The sequence below is a fragment of the Orcinus orca genome, chromosome 16, assembly GCF_937001465.1.
Source record: "Orcinus orca chromosome 16, mOrcOrc1.1, whole genome shotgun sequence".
NCBI lineage: Eukaryota > Metazoa > Chordata > Mammalia > Artiodactyla > Delphinidae > Orcinus > Orcinus orca.
In genome coordinates this window covers 61,329,786-61,357,068 of record NC_064574.1, presented here as the reverse complement: position 1 = coordinate 61,357,068, position 27,283 = coordinate 61,329,786, and the positions used below count along the sequence as shown (strand labels likewise).

Here is a 27,283-nt window from a genome sequence, read left to right as displayed (position 1 = left end):
AGCACAGTTTTGGGCCAGGGGATTTGCAAGGGGACATCTGAGGAACGTATATAACAAAAACAAGGCAGAAATGACACTTTCTGGGAAGCAGTATGGCAGGCAGCCATGGTCTTAAGAAATTCTTTATAAATAGCTAGTTTCAGTTATGGGGTATGAAGGAGGGTGGGATGAGTGGGGACGGAGCGTGGGGGTGGGGATTAGCAGCTGCCTGCAAGTCAAAGAGAAGATCCAATGTATATTATTTAATTACAGGACACTGGACAGAATAAACTGCAGAATCATGAGGGGAGGAAAAAACACCCCAAAACCCTGAGCCAGTCAAGTAAAGGCTGGGTAAACCAGTGGCAAAAGCAAAGATGGGAAACTGAAAAATACTCTAGAATTGACTATGTATTGACTCTGAAGATAATATTAGGCAAAAAACAGACCCTGGTTTCAGTTTTTTAAAATTTGTTTAAAGATGTTTGAGTAGTTAAGAGAATGAAGTAGTTGTACTTTGGCAAAAATTTATTATGCATTGTTTAAAGAGTGCTAATTTAAGGGCCTGGTCCTATAAAAACAAGACAATTTAGAAAAGCCAACATCTTCATATTATCTTTTGAACTTAGATACAGGAGGGATTAACTGGCCCCTAAGTAATACCTTAGAACAGTTACATTTGGGGGTCCCATTCAACCCTGATTTCAGTGTTCTATCAAGCAGCTGGTTCAGCAGTAAAGTTTACAACTGCATTTGTTCAATCAGCTAGGGGCAAATGACATCTTGAAAAAATCTGTATCAAAAGAGCAAAAGACTGATGGACTGCTTTTTCTGTTCCTCAGAAGTAAATGTTTAAAAAGCTGGGCTTCCCTGATGGCACAGTGGTTGAGAGTCCTCCTGCCGATGCAGGGGACACGGGTTCGTGCCCCGGTCCGGGAAGATCCCACATGCCGCGGAGTGGCTGGGCCCGTGAGCCATGGCCGCTGAGCCTGCGCGTCCGAAGCCTGTGCTCCGCAACGGGAGAGGCCGCGACAGTGAGAGGCCCGCGTACCGCAAAAAAATAAAAAAATTAAAAAAAAATAAAACGATTCCCATATTTTTAGTTCTTTGCTGTGAATGGGTATTTTGTAGTCACAGGGTAAGCAGTCACATCCTGAAGGCTTTCCTTCTAAGCCTGGGATTCAGAAATACACAGTGTATGTACTACTAACACCTATATTTAAAAATCCATGTTTTGGGCTTCCTTGGTGGCATAGCAGTTAAGAATCCGCCTGCCAAGGCAGGGGACACGGGTTCGAGCCCTGGTGCGGGAAGATCCCACATGCCATGGAGCAACTAAGCCCGTGTACCACAACTACTGAGCCCACGTGCCACAACTACTGAAGCCCGCACGTCTAGAGCCCGTGCTCCGTAACAAGAGAAGCCACCACAGTGAGAAGCCCGCACACCGCAATGAAGAGTAGTCCCGGCTTGGTGCAACTAAAGAAAGCCTGCTTGCAGCAACAAAGACCCAACACAGACAAAAAAAAACAAAAAAGTTTTTTTTAAAAAAATCCACATTTTATAAAATTTTTCTATTTATTTGTTAAAGTAAAAGTGACACATGCACATAAAAAAGGACATTAAAAAAAAGGTGAGGGCTTCCCTGGTGGCACAGTGGTTGAGAGTCCGCCTGCCGATGCACGAACACGGGTTCGTGCCCCAGTCCGGGAAGATCCCACATGCCGCGGAGCGGCTGGGCCCGTGAGCCAAGGCCACTGAGCCTGCGCGTCCGGAGCCTGTGCTCCGCAACGGGAGGGACCACAGCAGTGAGGGGCCCGCGCAACGCCAAAAACAACAACAACAACAACAACAACAACAAAAAAGGTGAAAGATATTTTCTTAGATCAGTGTCCCTAGGCAAAAGAAACAAAAGTAAAAATAAACACATGGGACCTAATCAAACTTAAAAGCTTGTGCACAGCAAAGGAACGATCAACACAATGAAAACACAACCTATGGACGGGGAGAAAATATTTGCAAATGATGCGACCAACTATATCCATAATATACAAACAGCTCATAAAACTCAGTATCAAAAAAAATCAAACAACCCAATCAGAAAATCGGCAGAAGACCTAAATAGACATTTCTCCAAAGAAGACATACAGATAGACAACAGGCACATGAAAAGATGTTCAACATCGCTAATTGTTAGAGGAATGCAAATTAAAACCACAATGACCTCACACTGGTCAGAATGGCTATCATCAAAAAGTCTACAGGGGGCTTCCCTGGTGGCGCAGTGGTTGAGAGTCCGCCTGCCGATGCAGGGGACGCGGGTTCGTGCCCCGGTCCGGGAAGATCCCACATGCCGCGGAGCGGCTGGGCCCGTGAGCCATGGCCGCTGAGCCTGCACGTCCGGAGCCTGTGCTCCGCAACGGGAGAGGCCACAACAGTGAGAGGCCCGCGTACCGCAAAAAAAAAAAAAAAAAAAAAAAAAAAAGTCTACAGGGAATTCCCTGGTGGTCCAGTAGTGAGGACTCTGCTTTCACTGCCGAGGGTTCAATCTTAGGGAACTAAGATTCCATAAGCTGCACGTCGTGGCCAATAACAACAACAACAAGTCTACAAATAATAAATGTTGGAGAGGGTATGGAGAGAAGAGAACCCGTGTACAATGTTGGTAGGAATGTAAACTGGTACAGTTGCTATGGAAAACATTATGGAGGTTCCTTAAAAAAACTAAAAACAGAGTAACCATGTGATTCAGCAATTCCACTCCTGCATATGTATCTGGAAAAAATGAAAACACTATTCCAAAAAGATACACGCACCCCAAAGCCAAGATATGGAAACAACCCAAGTGACAATCAAGACGACTGATTTAAGAAGATGTGGTACATACAGGATTAACAGATACAAACTACTATAAAAAACAGATAAGCAACAGGATTTACTGTATAGCACAGGGAACTATATTTAGTAGCTTATAATAACCTATAATGGAAAATAATCTGAAAAAATATATGACTGAATCACTTTGCTATACATCTGAAACTAACACAACATTGCAAATCAACTATACTTCAATTAAAAAAAAAAGTGAAATTCAGTCCATCCCACCAGAGACCTCCAGTCCTCCTCCATAAAGGTAACCACTATTAAACTTCTATGGCTCTAGAGAATGTTTCGTGAATATTCTGGCAATGTTAAGTATAAAATATGCAAAGGAAATACACGCAGAGGCATCATACCATTCACACAGTTCAATAATCTGCTTAAAAAAAAAAACCACCCATGAAATCCAGCTCATTCTTCTTTCTGGTTATCTTAGTGGCTGTATCTAACATATGGATGTGTCAATCATATACATTTAAGTGTCTAGATTTCCTGCTATTATTATTAACAATGCTGCAGTGATTATCTTCATTTTGTGTCATCGTGTGTATGTATAAACACTTAAAGATATATATATATATACACACATATATATACACACACACTTAAAATACACACACACACACTGAAAATTTTGATAGGGACACTTTGCAATCCAAATGGTTGTACCAATCTATATCCCCACTTACAAGGCAAGAGAGAGGACCTTTTTGCTCATCCCTTCCTCATAATATACATCATCATGCTTTAAGGTAATTTTAAATTCAGAACCAAAGATCACTTACTCTTACCTAAGGCTATCAGCAATATTATGCCAAAGTAATAGTAAAATTTGAAATAACTATTAAGCAGTAAGGGACCAATAGATATCAAAAGAATTAGTGAGAGTGATGGGGCTGGGTTTTTGACTGAATGCAGAGATATTTACAGTGGTTGTCATAAGCTCAGGTTAAGCTTTCTCTTGTAAACCACATATTTATTTATAAATTTGGTAGAATTCTTCTCATGTTCCAGGACAGAAACCTAATAAGCTTAAGACTTCTCATTCTTTTTTCTTCAATTCCAACACAGCTGAGAGATGTAATAGACAGATTTGAGAAATACTTAGAACAAGATCAACGCTATGTGCTGAGGGACTGGATGTTGTGTTTGAAGGAAAAAAGATAAAGATGATGCCTGGGTTTCTGGCTTAAGCACGTGGGTGGGCCACTGACTGAATAAAGAATACATCATGGCCATTTACGGAGTTCAGTCTTGGACGTGTCTGAATTAGAAGCTGAGATGTCAGAGCGACAACTGGCTCTACGGGTCCAGATTTCAGAAGGTAGCTCTTGGCAGGAGGCTAAAATTTGGAAGTTCTCACTTATGTAGTACTTGAAGCTATGGGAGTTTGCCAAGGTAGAGAATATAGAAAGAGGAGGCAACAACAAGAAGCACAGGACCAAGTTCCTAGGAAATCCAACAATTAAAAGCCCATTTTTATAGGTCAGATAGGGGATGAAGGTCCAAAAAAGGAAGTGAGAGGAAGCTGCCTAAGGAGGAGGAGGAGCCTGGAGAGTGTGTATAAAAGTGTTTCTAGAAAGGGGTCACGACCAACTGGGTCCGATGCTGCTGCTGTAATACATGAAGGAGCTGCTTTTTGGAGTGATGGATGGAAACCAGGCTGGAAGAGGTTAGGGAGGGGTAAGAGTAAGAATGATAGTAATGGAAACAATGCTTTCAAGATGTTGCCCAGGGGGCTTCCCTGGTGGTGCAGTGGTTGAGAGTCCACCTGCCGATGCAGGGGACACGGGTTCGTGCCCCGGTCCGGGAAGATCCCACATGCTGTGGAGCGGCTGGGCCCCTGAGCCATGGCCGCTGAGCCTGCGCGTCCGGAGCCTGTGCTCCGCAACGGGAGAGACCACAACAGTGAGAGGCTCGCGTAGCGCAAAAAAAAAAAAAAAAAAAAATGTTGCCCAGGAAGGTAGGAGAGAGGCAAAAGCTTGAGGGGTGTGGAACTTCAGGTTGGAACATACTTGAACAGGTTTACAAGTGATGAAGAGCGAGAGAGAAAAGGGGAGGGGAGAGGAGGGAGAGAATGGGAATGAATGAATGAGAATAAAGGAGAGAATAAGAGGTAGCAGATCCCTTGAAGGGGAGGGGATTCAGAGCAAACAAGAACAACCTTGTTAAGAGACACTTCCTCTATCATGACAGGAAGGCAATGAGGATTGGATACAGCTGCAGAGAGGTTTATAGATGTGGTCTGGGACGTCCAGAGTTCCCAGATGATGGCTTTTATTTTCTCAGAGAAGGAGGAAGAAAGGTCATCTGTTCAAAGTGAGATGAATGAAGGAAACGTCAGTTTTGAGGCTAGTGAAGGAGATTTGAAATAATCATTGCAGACTGCGAAGAACAAGTTGAAAAGAGAAACATGGTTATTTTGTCTTGACATGCTCCAACTAATAATGGCAACAGCTTGCGGGAGAGAAGTCAGTTAGGAAATGGCGAGTCACTCACTGGCTGTGAACGATATCATTTCATCAGAGAAAAAGACCACAAGATACAAAATTAGAACATTTCGCAGTTCTTTCTCAAGCTCATTATATACAATTTTAGTTAAGAACAGTTGCAGGCCAGCAATTCCACTTCTAGGTGAACTGAAAAGAAGTTAAAACAGGTACTCAAACACACACATGTACACCCATGTTCACAGCAGCACTATTCACAACAGCCAAAAGGTGGGAACAGTCCAAATGTCATCAAGAGATGAATAAACAAATCCTGGTCCATCCATACAGTGGAATATTATTCAGCCATAAAAAGAAATCAAGTACTATATAAGCCACAACATGGATGAACTTGAAAAACATTACGCTAAGTAAAAGACGCCAGATGGCAAAACATCATATATATGATTCCATAGATGTGAAATATCCAGAATTGGTAAATACACAGAGACAGAGCTCAGATTGGTGGCTACCTGGAACTGGGGGGAAGTCACTGCTTAATGGCTACAGGGTTTTTTCTTGGGCTGATGAAAATGTCCTGGAACTAGACAGAGGTGTACTTGCACAACACTGTGAATACATTAAATGCCCCTGAATCGTTCACTTAAAATGGTTAATTTTATGTTGTGTGAATTTTACCTCAATAGAAAAAATGGAACAGTTGGCAGAGCAACTGACTTTAAGACACTAATTACTCAAGAATCAAATTTCTTATTTCCCACCCATCGCTAGCTAGCCCCCCTCACCATCATAATTCCGTTAACCACCAACGGTTACTTCATCTTTTAAGGATTTGATAACTACAATAACAGCTATATATTATATTTCCTGTCACACCAAATTCTAGGTTTTGTTGGTTTTTGGGGGGCCTCTAATTCCCCTTCTAAATCTCATCCTTATACTCTAGCACCTTCTACAATGCTCACCATATAGAAGTTTTAATAAACATGTTTTACTTAATTTTGTACAGTATACTTACAAGTATATAACTGAGTTACTATTTTCTAAGGAAAAAGAATTCTAGCCAAGTTTAAGAATAAATCACCAAGAAGATTTTGTATGGGCAAGTGATTATCATGGGACAGAACCAACACTTGTCTTGCTTAGTTGTATGAATTTGAGGCTTCAGATATTTCTGAATTGATGTTGGTGGTAGAACAGAAGACAAAATCTGATTATATTGTTTTGAAGGGTAAAAGAAGACTGAAAAAGGGAACACTAAGGGCAAAGGAGTAAAGAAGAGCATGAAAGACTGGTAGACAGTAATTTATTTTCATCTCCATTTACAGTTAATGTGAAATTTAGGCTGCATTAGAGAAGCGTACAAACACTTAAGCACTCTCATAGATGATAAAAAGTAGCAACCGAAGATTACAGACTTTTGGTTGTATTTTTAGGGGTCTGATTTGCCAATTATAAAATAAGGTTCTTCTTCAAGTAATTTAAAATAATGAAATGCAAAGAGGCCAAAAATAAAATGGTGGTGTGTCCTATAAGAGCCATGCTATCTGCGCTCATTAAGCAAACTCCCGTCAACACTCCTGTCTGAAGCAAAAGCAGAGTTAACACAGTATGCACATAAATCTAAACCTCTGATACCACCGAGCGCAAAGGGCGTTCTGATCAGGAATTTTTATATTATGATTATTTTCCATTTAGGAAAAGGAGAGACAACATTAAGTTAATTTAAAAAAAACTGCAAATCAGTGTTTGAAAGTTAGGTCTTAGACTACCTAGGAAATACTGCCTTTCATCCAATATCAGAAAGTCTACTGCATCCTTTGATGTCCACTGGGGTGAGGGGTGTGGGGGAAGAGGCAGGTGATACAAACTGTGGAATTCTAAACCACTGTCCCTTGCTGGTAGGGAGGTCACAGTCAAGAATGCAGCATTCACCCTCTATTAGGAATTAAAGAGCAAAAATGAAGTAAAAACTAAAAATGCTAGCAGTCCAGGCTAATGCACTGTAGGTTTCCTGCATTAATCTGCACCATGAGGTCAGGAAGACAATGTTTTCAACACTCAGCCCTTGGAAATTTACAGGTACTTTGATAACTCTCTGGTTGGCTGCTGCTTCTGTTTCCATGGAAACAGGCTGCTAAAAATGGGCCATGTTTCTTTAAACTGATCATACCTTCACACAAATTCCCCTCTCCTTTTTGTCAAAAGTTGGAATGAATTAAGTATGCTTCTCATGGTATGACAACGTGATATCAAGCCAGGGGACCTGGTACAGAATGGCAGGGACAACGTTAGCCTGTGGCAGACATACAGAAAGATATTATACATACCTATGTGCATCTAAAAAAATCTCACTTGGTTAAAACGCAGTGGAAATAAATTACACAGTGGAATAAATTGAAGTATAACACAAATAATAGGCACTGCAAAAGTAAAATCATCCACTTAATTGCCTGATCACCAGCAATGTAAAGAGGTTTAAAAAAAACTTGATTTGTTTTTTCAGACAATTAATTTTTAATCTGTAGGACCATGCTGGTTCTATACCTGAATGTCTAGATTTCTTAACCCTCCATGTTTCCAAAAGAAGATAATGTTTATTTTTCTTATTTGGGGGGTAATCAAAAAGTCTATGTTTCACTGCTGCATTAGAATTTCAGTGTGCAGGCATAGGCAGAGGTGCTGACACTTTTTTTTTTAAATCTTTATTGGAGTATAATTGCTTTACAGTGTTGTGTTAGTTTCTGCTGTATAACAAAGTGAATCAGCTATACGTATACATATATCCCCATATCCCCTCCCTCTTGTGTCTCCCTCCCACCCTCCCTATCCCATCCCTCTAGGTGGTCACAAAGCACCGAGCTGATCTCCCTGTGCTATGCAGCTGCTTCCCACTAGCTATCAGTTTTACATTTGGTAATGTATATATGTCCATGCCACTCTCTGACTTCATCCCAGCTTCCCCTTCCCCACTGTGTCCTCAAGTCTGTTCTCTACATCTGTGTCTTTATTCCTGCCCTGCCACTAGGTTCATCAGTACCGTTTTTTTTAGATCCCATATATGTGTGTTGTGCTGACAGCTTAAAGCTCTTTCCTAATCCCTCTAAATTGGGAAAATGTACGTTGTATAAAAGATTCTGAAATGCCTTAGGGTAAATTCCTAAGGCAGCTTCTCTGAATAAAAAGACAATTAACAATGAAACAGGAAAATAGTGGAATATTATTTACCTCCTGTTTTTCCCAGAATAATAAGCACATGCTACTCTCTTGAGGTCATTTGATCCTGGCTCAATATCCTGGTTTTTCTTCCCATTTTGTGGATTCAGGAATGGGACATACACATACACACACACACACACACACACACACAGAGTTGACTCTTGAACAACATGGCTTTGAACTGCACAGGTCCACTTACACGTGGACTTTTTTTTCAATAAATACAGTACCTGTATTTTCATTTTACACATCTTTAACTAAGTGGGGGCAAAGTTTGTGTTTGATTAGAGATCACGATATGTGGAATCAAAAGAATTAGGGTCTGAGTCCTGATTTTACCCAAACCGTTTTGGTTTCCTGCCCTAGGTTGAGTCATCTGTCAATTCCTTTGTTTCTGAGGCAGAGAGAACAGTACTCAGATTTTTGACTGCGCATGGCAGGGGGGTGGGAGGCTGGCGCCCTTAACTCCCACGTTGTTCAACGTTATATATGTATACCTACACACACATGTGCCAATTTGCCCACAAAAACATAAGGAGAACAGTGAACTTGGGACACAACTTGTGTGCAATCCTAATGTGAGAGCAACTGTGCACGATGATGCAGATCAAAGGATGAGCTGCAGTTGTTCAGGCCAATCGGGTGGGGATGGGGTGGCGATGGGTGGGCAGGCAGAGGCGTTCTGGGAGAGAACAGCTGTGGAGAGAGAGAGAAGTAGCACAGAGGCAGGGCCTCACTTGCTGAAGGCGGCCAGAGTGTAGGCGGAGATCAGCTGGGCAGCTCTATCTCTACTTGAGTAAAGATTCCTGCTGAGATTCTATTTGAGGAAGGGGACCTGGATAAGGGTGGGGCTGTGGTGAAACAGTGCTGTTGAGAAATGAAATATTTTTGAGGTAGAATTGACAGATTCGATAACCAGATTTGGTGACAGGCTATGAGGAGAAGGTCAAGGAAGGTATCAGGGATCACTCCCATTTTGGGTTCCTGCCGTGAGCTAATGGGGGGACGGAGGTGCCACTGACGGAGAGACAGGAAGCCCTGGAGCAATGTGTTTCATGGGAAGAAGTAAGGGGCCTACTGGAGCCGTCAGGGATGTAGATGACCGTGCAGGTCTGAAGCACAAGAGAGACGCCTGGCGCTCAGTCTGTGATCCTCACTCATTTGGACTAAAGCAGATAGAGGTTTCTTCTGCTATGTCTTTTATGTGTGTGTGTATTTTAACTTCTAAATGATCATTCAGTTTCCCACTGCAGGCTGTGAGCTCCCTGAATGCCATTGCTTGTAGAGGTTTACAACCTCTAGAGTGATGCTGTGGAGAAGCACTCAAACTTCTGCCAAATAAAATGATTTCCAATAAAAAGTTAAATTACATAATTTCATCTCAAAGGCAGCATATACCCATTTTTAAAAGACACTGAATTACATCTGGGAAAAAGAATCTTCTACTTTTTCCTTCATACCTGTATGTTATTTGAATTTATTTTAAGGACCGTATCGTACACTTCAAATTTATTTTTAAAAGACCCATTAATTTAGCAATGCCTCACTTGTACAACACTTTCAGTTATGTAGAACACTGGCAGAAAACAAAGAAAGAAGAAATTCCCAAAGAAATAAAAATAGATGCTGCAAAGTTCACGTGCTTTACTTACAGAAGAAGGCTCGGTAGCATTCTCTGTTTTAACTGCTTATTTGTCTGCTTCTCCCAGTATGACTCAATACATTTTAATTGAATCAACAACACAATCAGGATTCCACTATTACATTTTGTTTATTTGTTGCTTACTTGGAAGATTAGAAGCAGCAGGTCAGAAAAGCGAAAAGCAGCCGAACGTGGCAGATGACAAAAATCAAATAATAAACAATGATTCTAGTAATCCAGTAATGATCTAGGGATCATTCTGTGCATGGGCAAACAGTTTTATACACCTCAACAATGACTTAAGGCACCAATGCATTACATTTTGGGTTAGCCATTAATTTATAATTGAATTTTAAATTATATCTGAAGGTAACAGTTCAAACTATATTGTTTAAGAAGGCAGAGAGGGGTATAATATTCTTCAAAAACTTATTGCATAATAGTAATGTATCTTTGAGATGCAGGGCACTGGGAGTGAGGTATAAAAATCATCCAAACAATGACAGTATCTCCAAGAAATATTATGGTCTAATAGTGAAGATAGTACAGACACATACTACAGTAGCAAAAGGTGACATGCCATAAAAAGATGCAGAGCAAGTTACTGGGAGTATATGATAGAGAAGGAATTATTTTTAGCTGATAGGATCAGGTGACTTTCTTTAGGAAGTGGCACAGGGACTGGGTTTTAAGAGACTCTGGACCTGCAAAGCTGGGGTGAGCAGCTTTCCAAGAGAACGTCCAGCAGTGATGGAAATGGTTTATAATCTGCATGGTTCTATACAGAAGCCACTAACCAGGTGTGGCGTCTGAGTAACTGAAATGTGGAGAATGTGGCTGAGGAGGTAAATTTTAAAAAATTTTACTTCATTTTTAATGATTTTAAATGTAAATCTGAACAGCCATATGAGGCTAATGGACAGTGCAGGTAGAGTATGTATGAGATAATTTGTCACTTAGAAAAGTTTTGGTGCTTTAATAAAGGTATTTATTTAGTCTATTTTCCCTAGGTTGAACTGCTCAGAATATCTCAGACAAATGTGCATTTTTTCATACATGGATCGCCTATAGCCATGTCCCAGCGCACCCCATTAACCCACTCCGCTGTCTATGATGCAGTCTGCCACAAACTTTCACATGCTTTATCACAACTGTTACTAGCCAGTCTACGACAGAATTGGGAATGTGGTTCCCCAAAGCAGTAGCTCTTCTCCCCACCAGCCACAGCTGAGCCACACAATAAAAGGAGCCCAGATCCCCGAGTCATTTCTTAGAGGATGGCTGACTAGGATAGCTGCCCAACCCACCTGGGACTATGTTTTGAGCAAGAAATGCGCTTTGATCGGTTAAAACACTGAGTTTGGGGGTTGTTTGTTAGAGCAGGTAGTTTAGTCAAAGTAGTTAATACACAAGCCAGCTTTCTTTCTTTGGTGTTTCATTTTCCCCATTAGAGAGCTCCGTATATCGAACATCAATTTTTCCTCTTTAAATTGATTTGCTACCATTTTGTCTTGGATAAATACGGGATATAACTAGCTGGTGGCACTGGCATTATGATTCATTATCTCAGTAACGCTTCATATTAAACCACTTATCTGAATTAAACATCTCAATTTATTTGATTTTTCCCCTCAAGTTTCATGATTATTAGTTTGTAAGTCGTCAAGTCAGTGATGTGTAATATCCTTTAGTTGTTAGAACGAGAAATTAAATTTAAATCTCATCTGTGATGAGCCCTATTAAAAAATGTTCTAAACCTTTTGTGGATAAGTCAAAAGGTGAGATTCCCTACTGCTGCTTTGACAAAAGAAACCAGTCTAAGGAAAATGTTCTATTTTGAAGTTGATTAGAATTCATGACATTTGTTGCTATTTCTCACCTGAAGCAGAAAATAATTAAATTCTCCAACTATATATGTGGGTTGGTATTTATCAAAAAGTTTATATAAGCATTAACAAAACTGTGAGGAGATATGCTTTATTATCCAAAGAATTCTCTGGTATGTGGTGACAACTATTCACAGGTGGTTGACACTTGGAACATTTTTCCCTTAAACTTTCAACAGGTATTACTAAATTTTCTTGCTAAGGTGTCACATAAACTTTGAAACCTATGATTATCTGCTTACAAAATCTGTTTTTCCCCCTAATAATAATTTCAGCTAATTAGCACTGTCAACAATAACAGGAATTCTAAAATGTCCCCAAAGAAGCAAGAACGAGAGCAACTACTTGAGAAGCAGAGGTCGACCTCCCACCCCTCGCAGCAGACACCATCACAAACGCCAGAGACCTGGCTGTGTCGCTACGATGAGAATGGAATGGACCAAAATCTATTCTTCCTTCATTACCTGAAAACTTTTGATTCAGACACTGCCACAAATGAGTGGAACATCAAATATTACTTATGTGAAAGGTAGTATTTTAAATTAGTATCCCTTAACACGAGGCATAAACCACAGACATGACTAAATAGTCAGAAATTTGTCTTTTGACAAGACAGCATAGGATCTAATTAGACTCTGGGGCATTTTAGTGTTTGAACATTGCTGCCGTATCAATAAGCTTTCAGATTAATAAAACTGACATATGACCCAGGACCTAGCAGCAGAAGCAGCTCAGCAGTGGCCTGTCCCAAGAGTCTGATAAGGTCACCGCTGGTGCTCATCTGCAGGCAGTGACTGTGACACACTGAATTCCAGGAGTTCAACCCTGCAAAGGAACGTAGTCATTTTCAGAGGACACCAAGGAAAAAAAGTAGCTTTCTGCAAAATTTCTCCTATTTTTTCTGTTCTAATTAAACTCAGGTCTAATCCTCTTTCGGTGTCACTCCCTTTGAGGTACAGATCACCTTTGATATCTCTCTTTTTTTTTTTCCCCCCTCAGCCCTATCGCTAGCAAAAAATAAGTAGAAATACAGTCTGTTGAGATAGAAAGCGAAGCCTAGTTCAGTGCAACTGTGGTGAGGTAGATGAATTTTATCATCCAGTCATTTCTGAGGAGTGTTTAAAAATATGAAAGTTCTGTCCCTGTACACCTCTTTATACTGATGAATTTACATGACAGTAAGATATGTAAGTACTTCTCTATTTTGCCAAAATACACAAGATTTTAAAAATTAAATTTTAAATAGAAAGGAAAAGTAACAAAGGGTTAAAAAAATTAGAAGAGGGGTGGCAAACTGGCATGAAACTGGGTATCTCATAAAGACACTATGAAGTAGGTATTGTTTATCTTCATTGTACAAAGGAGGAAATTAAGGCTCAGAGCAGTGAACTTGTCTAGGGTCACAGAGCTAGAAAATGGGATTTGATCCCAAGTATATCTCACTTCAGAGTCCATGCTCTTGCTTTGTGACATTATACTACAGCACATGTATAAATTCAAAGCATGGTCACAACTGTTAGGGAAAGAATCGATACATTACGTAATCATCTCAAGGCAGTTTTGCTGTTCCTGTTGATAATTCTCCTACCCTGTTTTTATATTTTTAATTCTTGCTCTCTACACTCCTTATCATACTGTTGTTGTAACATCTTTTTATTTCTCCAATTGCATTTTCCTCCACTTTTCCCGGTTTTTCAAGTAGCGTAAAAATTGTTAAAAATTTATGATGTTAATAGGAGCTTAACACTAGAACTTGACTTAAATGATACATAGATAATCCCCTTTTTAAGTTACTGATTTAAAAAAATTAAGTTCTCCTCAGTGAGTCTCTAGAACGTGCCCTAGAAGCTCTACCGGTGTTGATTTTACGAGAGTCTACAAGAAGACCTGCAGCGCACAAGCGGGGGCAACCCCGCTGTCTGGTTCCTGGCAGCAGCTATCGATACTTCATTGTGTGTCCTTTGTTTCCATCTACATGTTTGTTTCAACCAGTACCCAAAAGAAGTTCAACTCCAATAAGAAAACAACTATCGTTCCTTCTTCTTATTGTTTAAATATGCAACGATCCGTCACCACATTCTCCTTTTCTAAATGTATGAAAAAGAAAAGAAGGAATATCATTTTGGAAGAAGCTCAGACTGCTGCTTGGGCAGACAACTATATTTACTGTCTGGGTCTCCAGAAGACGAGGAAGAGCCGGTGGAGAGGTGAGGGGGCAGCTGATGGTTATTGTGGGGAGTTTTCCTCCCAAAGAACACTAGAAAATCAAATTTCAAATTAAACAAGCATCAAGAGGGGTGACTTTCATATCTCAAATTCAGAAAAAACTTATTCTCTGAAGATTCTGAATTTCTTACTCCATGGTCCCTGGTCTCCAGCTGCTGTAGTAAAGCACACTGGGCACTGGTCTTGCCACACTTCAGTGTACCAGGACACAGGACAGCAGTGCCCAGAACTTTGGACATTTTTCTTAAATCAGTCAGGGAGGTACCTGCGTGGTGGCCACTAACAATCACTGACAGCATTCTTAAGCTTACTCTTTGCTTTGTTAAAAAACGACAAAACTACGCAATGTGCCTAAAAAACAAAACAAAATGATGGTGCAATGTGCATTATAACCAATTAAACCAATCATTTAAGGATACAATTAAGAAAGAGCTAGCTACCTTCCTGCTTTTAAACAATAAAAACCATAAACATGTTAATTGGGAAAAGAAATCATTTCCCTGGAACTACGTGTTCCTCAATGTAAAAGAAGCAGCGTTCTGCATAACACTGAAAAGGAAATGGCCTCTCCTAAAGTGAGGTGGGGGGAAGCAAAAAAATTAGAGGACATGAGAAAATCGACAGAACGAGCCTGGCAGGATTTCACCGAAATGAGGACTGGCTTCGTAAGTCCCCTTACTCTATCAGTTACTGCCACCTCCCTGGAGTCCTATCAGTGAATGAATCTTCAGAAAGGGCTACCAAGAACAGCATTAAGCTTTCATTTCAAAGAACTTAGAGCGTGTAAGGTACGTGAGTGGAGAGAGAGCAGACACACGGCATGGGAAGCAGACACACACGCTCAGCCTGGTTGATGAGAGTATGAATTTGGCAGTTCTGCCCCTGTCCACAGACAGACTGACCTTCCTTGAGACTTTTCTGGTTGCTCCCTTCAAGGCATTCCTTTTCTTTTAGTGGCTCGAAATCGCCAGCAGCTAAAATCTCCGGGAAGCCCTGTTGCTGCTTCTTGGAGCTATCGATCATGGTGAGAGGCTTCTGGAGACAGGCAGCATCAAGCAAGAGAAAAACTCAGTCTGCCAAACAGCAGAGGCCAGCGCTCGGAATCCTCTGGTCCCGGGGTCCTGGGTGGCTCCTCACAATACCCCGATCACTGGGCAATTATGTCTTCAAGCAGCTGAAGGAGCCGTTACCCTTTAGTTGCCAGCTGGACCTGCGAATCGACTCCTGCTGCTGGAAGCCCGAAACTCTCTCCCACGTTGGGAGGCAGAGGCACGGAAGCACGATGATGCTGAAATCCCACCCCTTTTCCCAGCCAGCCCAGCTTCCCCCGCACTGGGGACTTCAATCTGCAGTTTGATGGTCCGCGTCATCTGACAAACACTGACTCAAGCAGTTAAAAATAAATCCTCTAGTTGTTAAAAGACAAGACTTTGCTGATACCTAAGAAGACAAATTGCTGCCTGTGGTCTCTCTCCGGCTCTCTATAAACACAGCCACAGGCTGTGGAAATACTTTCTATCAGCCAGCCAAGCACATCCATTACTCATTAAGTTCTCCAGCTAAACAAACGGCGGTCTAAAGCACCCGAAGGAAGAGGGTCTTATCTCAGCAGAGGCACCACACTGAATAAACATGTTACTAGCATATCTGGATAAAAACAGAAGCATGTCACCACCACACTGCTTTCGTGGTGTGCTTTTTGCCGTTGCCGGCTCTCCCAGCCACAGCCGGTTCTCTCTGTCACAGGGAATGACCGTAACTGCAGCTCTCTGCCTTCGCCAATGCAGACCCGGGCGGCAGTTTTCCTTTGTGCCACTAGTCGGCCGAGAGAGTTAACATCGCCATGATTGTGCTAAGGAAGAAAATCTCCTCCCCTGTATTAAAGGCAGACACTGAGAGCTTCTAGTTCATAACAGGTTCCACCAGCAAGCAGCCAAGTTTAATTTCACGTGAGCTATCAACGGGCACCGTTTCCCCAGGTCACCTGGCTGCCCACTAGGCACAGGGACGCTGCCTGAAGGAAATGTGCAGGTAAGGCAACTCCAGGCAAAGTGGAAATGCCTGCTTTGCTACACACCAAACATCTATCTGTCTACCGCTGTAGCCAAAAGAATCTGATTTTCATGGTTTGAAGTATGCTCCTTTGCAAAGAGGTCCCATAAAACCCATTAGAGGTTGTAAGCACAGGAGACTGAATCCTCCCTCCATGAGAGATCTGCTTTTGCTTTGTTCACTTTTTAAATAATCAACATCTAACAGAGTGCCTGGAATATTAGGGAGTTCTCAACAAATACTTGTTGCATGACTAAGTGAATGAATGAAAGCAGAAGATAATACTCAGAGCTCTTCTTTTGATAATTACTCAGAGTTCTAAAGAAGTCCTAGGTCAGTGACCAAGAGTCACTAATTTTTAGATGAACAGCTATGTGTTCTTTAAAGGAAGCACATTTTCTCTTTAAAAGAAAATACACGCATACACTTTGAATGTGCATGTGACATGATCCTTTTGTGGGATAAAGAAAGGCTTACATTTTTACAGCCAGAAAAATCAATGTTCTCTTCAACATATAACAGAGATGGGGACTGGATGAAGATTCTTTCCTTTGTCCCTGCTTCCAAGGCTGGTGTGCACTAAATCTGTGCTGTTCTAGAAAGATAGTTATCTATCCTTCTCCAGCATCTCTCAAGAATGGGATTACACAACACATGACATGCTTCTTGTCAACTGAAATTCCTTCTGAGGCAATTTAAGTCCATCGTTGGTAGTCTAAACCCCTGCAGGAACAAACTGCGACGACCTTAACACACTTCTCAAAAAATGCCCTCAAATGCTCTGCTACTACTTCTGATCCGAAGGCCTCCATTCTTCTAAATTAACTGTTCCTACACCTTTAAAGGAGTAAGAAAAAAACCCATCATTTTCTGTGGACATTCTTTGGGTCGGTGTGCCGAAAGTTTTACCAAGTTTATCTCATTTAACCCCTAATAGCCCTTTGTGATCACTATGATTATTTGTACATTCTAGACATTTTACAGACCAAGACCAAAGTTACAGAGCTTGTAAGCAGCAGATCTGGAATTCAAACAACATCTTAGTTCTCCAAAGCCTACATCTTTTTTCTATGGCATTGCAATGCCTGCTGTCTTCTAAAACATGCTCCATTTCCACGCTTTAGTTTGATCTTGGGACAGGTTTAAGAGCAGAGACCATGACTTTCATTGCCTTCACGTAATTCTACTCCTGATGAGGGAGAAGGAAGGCAACATAATCATACTAGAGTGCTTTTATGAAAGCAATTTACTTTTCCTGAAATAATAACAATAGCAGCCAACTTTGTTTAGTGCTCTGAACAAAGTTGTAGTGCACAACACCGTCTAAGTGCTCTTCATATATTATCTCATTTATTCTGTTGACAGACCTGTGAGTTCAGTGTTGTTATCCTGATTTACAGATGAGAAAACTGAGGCACAGGAAAATCAAATATTTTGTCAGAGATCACATATCTCATAAGTGGTGGCCAGGATTCCAAACAGGCAGCTTGGTTCCAGAGCCTACATTTTTAATTGCTTTGCAAAAATAACAATAAAAACAATAAACCCCAACATTCTCCTTTTCAGGATGTTGTTTATAAAATTGTACCCAATTTTTTGGCCACAAGTTTAGAAACCTAAGTAAATCCAGAGCTACACCATCCATTTAAAAATTCTTTATTGGCCATGTGTATGTGTGTTTAGTATGTTAAAAAGTAATACAATTCTCTTTTAAGGATCCTCTGTAGTCTTATTATTTTTGTTTCTAATAAATATAAAAGATCTCAATAAGGAAACATTTTCTGGCTATAGATTTGTATGAAAAGTCTTGCCTTTGTAGTTTTGAAAGGGAATAATAATTTCTCTAGTGATGAATATGCCTAAAAGAACATTTATTTTGCTATTTTAAAAATTTTGAAATAATTTCAAATTCAAAAAGCCTTTTTCCCCTGAACCATCTGCGAGAAGGCTCTGACACGACACCTCTTTACCCTAAGTGCTCTGGTTTATAATTCCTACAAACAAGGCTATTCTCCCACCTAACCGCAATATGACCATCAATACCATGAAATTAACACTGATATATCATTGCCACCTAATCCACAGACTCCATTCAAGTTCTACCAGTTGTCCCGACAACATCCTTTATAGCAGAAGGACCCAAACCAGAATCACATATGGCACTGAGTTTTCAAGTCTCTTTAGTTTTCTTCCATCTTGAACAGTTAGTTCCTCAGTCTTTCCTGATATTTCTTTCCTTGACTTTTGAAGATTACAGGCTCGTTACTCGGTAGAATTACTCTCAGTTTGAGTTCGTTTGATGTGTCTTCGTGATTACATACCAGTCGTGGCAGGAATATCTTTGGCAGGAATACCACAGAAGCAATGTAATGTGTTCTTTGCATCCCATCAGGTAGTGCACAAATTCAATTTGTCTCATAGCTGATGATGTTTATTTCAATTTATTAAAATGGTATTGGCCAGGTTTCTTCACTACAAAGTTAATTTTTCTCTTTGTAATTAATTATTTCATGGGGCTGAGCTATTTATTACTAGAATGACTCCAAATGATGATTTTGAAAATTCTATCATTCCTTCTACATTTATTAGTGGCACATCCTACTGTAAGAAAAAATTCTCTTTATTCAGTTTATGTTATCTGTTTATATCAGCATGGACTCACGACTCCTACTTCTTTCAATGGGTTATAACATGTTCCTATCATTATTTATTTTGATGCTCAAAAATAATTCAAATAATTCCAGGTTTGGCCAGTGGGAATCCCTTTGAGCCGGCTTCAGCGTCTTACTGTTCTGAGCACTTTGAGCACTTGCTTACTTTTCGGCATGAGATGTTCCAGGCTCGCCTTTTACTTTTCCTGCTCTGTTGAGAAACCAAGCTAGGTGTGCTCAATGCTATTTGGGTGTCACTGTTCCCAGGCCTTTTCTGTAGTCAGAGGTAGGAAATATGTGTGAGTTTATGTCTCTGTGTGTGTAAACACAAATATATTTACGTCTCTATTAACAGATGTAAATACAGACCTGTATTTAAGTATGTACATCTGTATTTATGTATATTGAAAACCATGGGTTCACCCCAATGCCTCCAATTCCAGTCCAACCCCACAGGGTCATTCTCAGTTTCTTTCTTTTCTATATTTGTAAACTCCTCCTCCTATAGTGAGAATCTTGTCCCATGGTCTCTGCCACCCCACTCATGGATACCCCGTCCATCCCATTACTGTCACTGCTGTGGCCAAACCCAAGGCAGATGTCTGCTCACCCACTGGCTCTGAAGCGTGGCACTGGACTGCTGCCCCCACTCCCACGGGGCAGCTGCCTTGCTCAGCCCCACATAATGTCTCTTGAATTGAATTAGGGCTGGAGGGAGGAAGGAGACCTGCCTTCTCTCCTGGTAGGAGAAGCCCACAGTTATCATGTGAACTGCTTTCCGGTAGGTCTGCCCTTGTTCCTTATGTGCTACATCATCTTCAGTGGCACTTGGCTCTATTGTCACGAGTGGCGTTTAACATCAAACGATAGGTGATTAAATTCACTTTGGCTCTGATAAATATGCTTCCACAGTGTTTGTGTCTACACTCAAAAGAGCTGTTTTAGTATGAAAGAGAGTACCATAAATCAAGTCAATTTTCCCACTACCCCAAGCATAGATATTTAATAAGCGTGAGAAAAACTGTATGGCTTGGAGACTAGGACAATCCAAGAAAGGCCTCAGGGAATCAGAACAGAAACAAACATGGCTCAAGGGAACTACACAAAAACCTGGCAGAGTCAATATACGTCTATAAAACTGCTGACAAGAAAGACTATCATTGTGATGGTGCTGTGCTTCAGTAAGGAAAAACCTGAGGATGTTACCAACTGGGCAATGTTCCGCCAACGTAAAAATATCCCAAAATAATGAATAAAATAAAAGTAATAAATAAAATAATTAGTCACAGAATGCAAAGAGACTGCTAAATACTAAGTACTGTCTGTACTTCTCCTGCAGCATTCTGGACCTTGGGATCGAGGAAGATGCCCTTTTCTTTTTGCCTTCCACCTCTGGGTGCTTTGGAACAGGTCCTCAGGTGAACATTCACTGAAGAAGATGCCGGCACTTTGGGGCTTCCTTCACACAGTCTGAGCACAGTATTACAACATTTATGGAGTCATAGTCAGTCAGATTGGACGTATTTAGGGAGAAAAATTTCAGTCCAGGTTACACCTAAATTTTTTTCCTAAGGGTGTCATATTTTCAGTAAAATACATATTTGATCCTTAATTTTCTCCTTTTTAACATTACAAATGCCACTATAAAACATAACTTTAGACAATTACTAAATGGTATGGTAAATTCCAATAATTTCATAATTATTAAGCCCAGTTTGATAATATTGATAATTTAAAATATTTTTTGTAAACAAGGACAAGTACAGAGTGCTATCTGTGAAATCAGACAGCATATCTTAAAAGTCCTTCATTTTTACCACGTTTAAATACATGGATATTGAATAGTACTGCAGATATGAAGAGATTATGGAAACGACTGTTTCATGAGGAGGGATACATTTTTCTAACACTTCTAAGATAAGATTTTGAAAGAATATCAGTGATTTGAGCAACTAAGTATTGTAGCATAACTGAACACTACAACAGGGCCAAACAGCCTGATAGTTGCGTTTGTGATCTGTGCTTATCATAATCTTTCATCCTAGAATGCAGAGGCACTGCCCTCCTGTGTTTGCCTTGTCCTCTCTGAAGATGTGAACGGCAACCCTGGCAAGGTTTTTCAGGACTGAATTTGGACCATTAACACTTGGCTGATTAACCTCTGCTTACACTGAGGGGAGAGAGCTTCCTCTGGGGCGGGGCAAGCAGTGGGTGAGGCGGAGGACATGTTTCTTAGCTCCTCCTCAGGCGGGACCTCACGTGACAACGGCACCACTCAATCGCAGCATTCTGACGGCATCTCAGTTACTGGTGTCCTTTGTCTTCTCCCCCCAACCCCAGATCTTTAGTACGGATAATCAAGAGACGAGAGGATACACTTTATCAGCTTTGAGAAAGTCATCCAAATCCTTTCTCTACTTCTAAGCCTGAGAGTTACTTATAAATGTATAAACACAGACAACTGGCTGGAAGATTTACAACCAAGAGCCTTCCTTAGATTATATTTCTTCAAAGCAGACTTCCTTGAATTCTGAGTTATGGACTATAAGGGAGAATGAAATGACTACAGCTTTGAGGGTTTAGCATAGATGGGAGGAGTGACACGTTAAGAGGATGGAGTCCTAGCGAAGACTGGAAGGCACATCACCCAGTTACGACCAGCCTGATGCTGAGGTCAGCGCCTGTAACAAGGAGACTGACTACCATAGTGTTTCTCGACCTTTTTTACATCACAGCTCCTGACCCTTTTTAATATAATTTTTTAAATCACTTTCCATGAAATTTTAGCATCACAGATTTACTGTATGTATATATGTACTCTATGTGTATCTGTACATTATACATTAAAAAGATTTCTTTGCCTATACCCCAAGAGCCAATTTTCATTCCTGTTGAGAATGCTTAATTTACAAGAGGGAAAGCCAGTATTTCCTATTTTGTTGAGGAAAAGAATAATAAGATAATAAGAAAGAACTGTATGTAGGAAACCCTCAATGAGAAAATAACAAATGTTCACCGTCTGTGATCATGGTTTTTAGATCACAAGTAAATTTAGCAGGATCCTGAGGATCTTCCTGACCCTCAGCAGCTCTGAGGGAAACACGTATCGATATTTGTTTTGTTAAAAGAGAAAGTGCAGCTCAGCTACGAAATGATGCGTTTTCAAGTCGCTCTGCTGGTGAACTCATATCCTTAATCCTGGTTTTCTCACTCCAACATTCTTTTCACCAAAAGCAAAAGCCTGTGGGTTTTTTTTTTCCTGTTTACTAAACTGACATGTGATTTTCAGAGGCATGTATTTAAGAAAAATTGGTAATTTAATTTCAGCGGGATTTAAGATCACAGATGGATTTTATGAAGGTTAGAGCCAGGATGGTTTTGCAGAAGGAATACAACTTCAGGGTTAAACATAATTCGGTTGTGAGAGCTATGAGGTCTTGGAAAAGTGGCAACATCTTTGTGTCATGGCTGCCTCATCTACAGCAGTGCATTAACGATAACAACAGCAGTAGCTGTTTTCTGTGATTACAAAAATCAGGAAAAAATGCATATAAAATTCCTAGGACAGGCAAAACTGGCACTCCCCAGATGGTGGAGTCTGTCGGGGCTCATTTCTGGAATGATCTCCTTTGTCTGTCTCCCCCATGGCTGCTTGTCTGCTAGGCTTGCGGTTTCTCCGGCAAGACATATACACACAGACATAAGTGCAGACCACCACACTAACCACCACACCACACTCATTCTGTTTTCCAACCCCACCCTCTGAGGCTGCAGCAGGGTGCAGATAAAGTTCATCATTTTTTGGTTTGGCACTTAACACCTTCTGGTGTCTTTCTACTACTTGAGATTTCATGTATTAGATTAAATCTGAAATTTTTATACTTGCAGAGAACCCTGCTGATACTTTTTCACTTAACTGGAATAATGAAATAGAAAAACCGCCCCAGGTGACTAATCACAGCCAAGTAGTCAGCCATGGGCTCTGAGAACTGGGTAGAACAAACCCAAGGACATACTTTCAGGAATCCAAGGATGGCTTCTTGGATGAGTTCTTTGTGGAAAATTTTTAAATTTCGTGTTTTCATTTTGTTAACCTTGAAAAAAGAATCAAGTGTTGCCATATAAGAATGCAAAGTAAAGAGAGCTGGACCTTGTGGTGATGACATATTCAGGCCTAGAGAAGGCAAAGTGATAGCAGCCTGCAGCGGTCTTAACAGAGAAGCGGGTGGGAGAAGCGAGGCACCGTGGGAGAAGCGAGGCACCGTGGCAGGGGGCAGCACAGGCTTAAGCCTAGGTGACAGCAGTGAGCACCACGGTCAGGCGTCCAGCAGTCACATTTATGCAGAAATGCAGGTGTCACAGGAAATTAACACCGATTTGAATTTCATTATCTTTGTAGATTTCTGTAAATAACATACAAAAGTGTTCTTGTTTTGTAGTTGTGTAAGTGCTACTAAGCACAAGGAGTTTATACTTCTTTTACAGTTGTACCTAATTCCGCAACATTACACTAATAAACATTAAGTCATCTCCTAACTGTTCTTAAAGGGTCAGTACATTTCTTAAGTTTGTGAACCACTGCTTTACCGTATAACTCAAACGGGGAGAGGGGACCCATTTACTCTGCTGCTCACCTTCCACAACATTTTCCTGAGGTGAGAATTAAGCATTTGCCTTCGTTTATCTAATCCGACTGGGGATCCTATTTTGCCATCTTGGGAGTCACGACAAAAGGTGGAGATAACACCAAGCCTGGCTTGAGAAATTAAGGAGGCAAGAGGACTATGCAATTTCAATATAAAATCATGTCATGCCCTCACCCCTGCTCCAAAATGTTTCCTTTATCTCTTATTGACTCTACTTTGAATTACCGGAGCCACTGTTCCAAAGCATCTCCATTTTCCTCAAGGCAACGCTACATAACCACCCTTTTACCTTTCTCAGCAAGTAACTTGGGATCCTCAATATGAATATTGAGGTCTTCAGACATAAACTCCACTCCACCTTCCAACTCCCATCCCACCTACTGTCTTTGAGGAAAAAGCAATCTTTCTTCTTGCAGAGGGGAATCCAGACAGGACTGTAGTTCCCTCCCACCTACTTACAAAATTGTGATCAATGAATGAACCTTCTCCGCGAGGATCCTTTGTGCCCACTGAGATTGCGCTGGCATCAACCGTCAACCCTAAACACCCACCACTGCACACAGAAACACACGTGCCCTACTTTGCATTCAGGAGCTTCTTGCTTTCTAAATGGCAATTCCTAAATGAGTTTTCCTTCTGCAGTTAAAATACCCTTGATGTTAAGATTATATGCTCTACTCAGGACGAAATCATCTCTAATTTTGTAAGTTAGGCTTTGCTGGAAAAACAAAGATGTTTGTTTGTTTGTTTGTTTTAAAGGGAAGCAATGGGCTTAGCCTAGACCTCAGGTAGGTCCATAAAACCAAAGCTGTCTCACTCGTCCTCACAGTCTCAGTGCCTGGGACACCGCCTGCACAAGTAATGGTGCCTGGGTAAATAACAGAATGTCACTCAACCGACCCACATTCATCCAGGCCTCTCCCTACCAGTGTAATTCCGCCCACATTTCGTATCTTGGCATTCAAAGCCACTGATGCTTTGTCTCCCACCTTCCTGAGGAGCATTATTAACCCCCGACATGTTGCCTATGCTTCAGCTAAATCAAGCTTCTTTTACCTCCTGATACACTCTGAGTTTTCCTTATCTTTGCTCAAGTTTTTTCTTCTGCCTGAAATTCTCTATTTCTGCCCATGGAAACTGTACCCAAGCAAGAACTAGCTCCAGTATCAATCTCTTTCAGAAGCTTTTCAGGATGTCTCTGAACACCCCCGAAGAGTCAGATCTGAACACTCATGATACCTGTCATGGGAGGACTCAGCCTTCCGTGAGTAATAATGAAGATGATGACGACGCTGGTACTAACGTTTATATGTCACTTACTGTGTACTGAAGTGCTTTATTTATACATGATGCTAAGCACTTCACATACACCCACTCAGTTCACTATTCTCAATAACTCTATCTACTACTCTCTCCTTTTTATACTGGGGTACTGAGCGGTTAAGTAACTTTCCAGCTACACAGCTTTTAAGGAGTAGAAGATGGATTTGTAACCTAGGCAGTACGGATGCAGACTACTAGCTTTTCTCAGTGGGTTCTGTGAGAGAATTAGGCCCTAATATCCAAAGGTATCCACTGTATAAAATGAATTAACTTCTCTCCTATGTGTCTAGAATGGTACTAGCTATGTCATCCTCGGGATAATTAAGAAAACAGTCACTCTAATCACATGTATAGGGATTAATTTTCTCACAGAACCCTGGTTGAAAAAGAAGTTGTTTTAGCAATTTTTTTTCCAATTAGAAAAGTAAAAAATATTACATAGGTCTTAATCCTTGACAATCAAGTGTATTTACGAACAGCAAGTATCTTCACGTAAACAGTTCTGGTTGGAAGACCCAGAGGGCACTCCTCTGGGGGCGGGGATGCTTTTCACTGCTTCACTATGCTTTCTTTCAGTGTGTCTGGATGCTCTTCATATTCCTGATATCCCTTCCCCATCTTAGTAAACCTTACAATCTTCAAAAGCTGCAACTGCATCTCATTCATCTTTCTGTCTCCCATGAGAGCCATCTCAGTGTTTAAATCAGGTTCACATGGTCATGTTTTTCTTTAATTAAGTAAATTCTTACATTCAGTAGTCCAGGCTAGTTGATAAGCACCTTCCTTACAGGAAACTAACAACTAAAGCTACCTGTTATATTTTTTTGGTTGTATCTGACAGGCATTTAAAAATCAAGATTACTGAGGCATAAAGACAATGAGATACACCCATTTAAGGTGTATAATTTGGTGAGTTTTGACGGAGGTACACACCTGTGAAACCATGGTCCCATGTGAGGTACAGAACATTTTCATCATTCCCAAAAGTTTCTTCTTGCCCCTTTGCAGTACATACTTCTGCTACACCCAGCTTCAGGTAATCACTGATCTACTCTCTATCATTATGGAGTAGTTTGCCTTTTCCAGAATTGCAAGTAAATGAAATCATACAGTATGTGGTCTTTTGTGTTTGAGTTCTTTCACTAAGCATAACGATTCTGAGAGTCATCCATGTTGTTGCATACATCAGTAGTTAGTTCCTTTCTATTACTGAGCAATAATTCATTGTATGGAGAGACCATATTTTGATTATCCATTCACCTGTTGATGGACATTTGGGTACTTTTCAGTTCTGAGCTACTATGAATAATTCTGTCATGAACATTTTTGTATAAATCTTTGTGTATATAATTATACTCCTTTCTTTTGAATAAAGCCTTGGTCATATAGTAGGTATATGCTTAGCTTTTGAAACTATGGTTTCTTCAATAGAACTTTATTGGCAGCTTTATCTGTAATAGCCAGAAACTGCAAATGACCATCCATATATAGGTAAATGAATAAATAAATTTTGGTGTATCCATACAATAGAATACTAATCACCAAAAAAGAATAATAAACAAAGATATGGATAAATCTCAAAATAATTAGGCGGAAGGAATGAAGCCAGACAAGAAAAAGAGCACATGATTCCCTTTATAAAAAATTCTAGAAAATGCGAACTATATAGTGACAGAAAGCAAATCAGTGGTTGCTTGGAGACTGTGGTGGAAAGAAGAACAGTTACAACGGGGCATGAGGAAATTTTTAAGGGTGATGAAAATGTTCTTGATTATGGTGATATCAAAACTCAAGCAAAAAAAAAAAACTCCTCAAGCTGAATACTTTAAATATGTGCAATATATTGTATGTCAATTATACTTCAATAAATTTGTTTTTTTAAAGACAATGGCACTTGTGGAAACAGACAAATTCCTTGATGTGATAGGATAACTTTGAAACAGTCTCTACTGTTTACAAACTTTAATACAGTAGAAGATTATTTTCCTGGGTGTCTGAACTCTGAAAACAACTGAGCAGCAGAATTGCTCTAAAGAATCTTAAGACAAAAAACAACAACCTATTAAAGTAAGTAAAATAAAATAATTCCCATATATAATAACTGCGTTATTTCTCATGTGCATGCTAGTGGTGTGACCTGGAGCGTTGTGACTGACAGGCCTGCATGATTTGGGTGGACTGATGTGTGTACAGATGAGGATGGTGAAGGGGTAGTGATCCTGAACACAGAAAACATAAAATTCAAGTGAAAAACATTTTACAGGACAAAGGACATCTTTTAATGCTAAAAGCCAGATTCAACAATGAGGCTATAACAGCTGTGACTATG

At 40.5% G+C, this 27,283-nt stretch overlaps 1 protein-coding gene across 14 annotated transcripts in view; it reads right to left on the bottom strand.

Moving 5' to 3' along the window:
• MRTFB (myocardin related transcription factor B) overlaps positions 1-27,283 on the bottom strand; it is a 281,630-nt gene that overhangs the window by 60,343 nt on the left and 194,004 nt on the right. Inside the window, exon 1 of one of the 14 annotated variants that reach the window (XM_033428776.2) lies at positions 15,185-15,544. The exons of the other annotated variants lie outside the window; for them this stretch is intronic. Coding sequence (XP_033284667.1) covers positions 15,185-15,305 — 121 coding nt within the window. The 5' untranslated portion in view covers positions 15,306-15,544. Of the gene's footprint in view, positions 1-15,184; positions 15,545-27,283 lie in introns of those variants that run through there. 14 annotated transcript variants of the gene reach the window in all.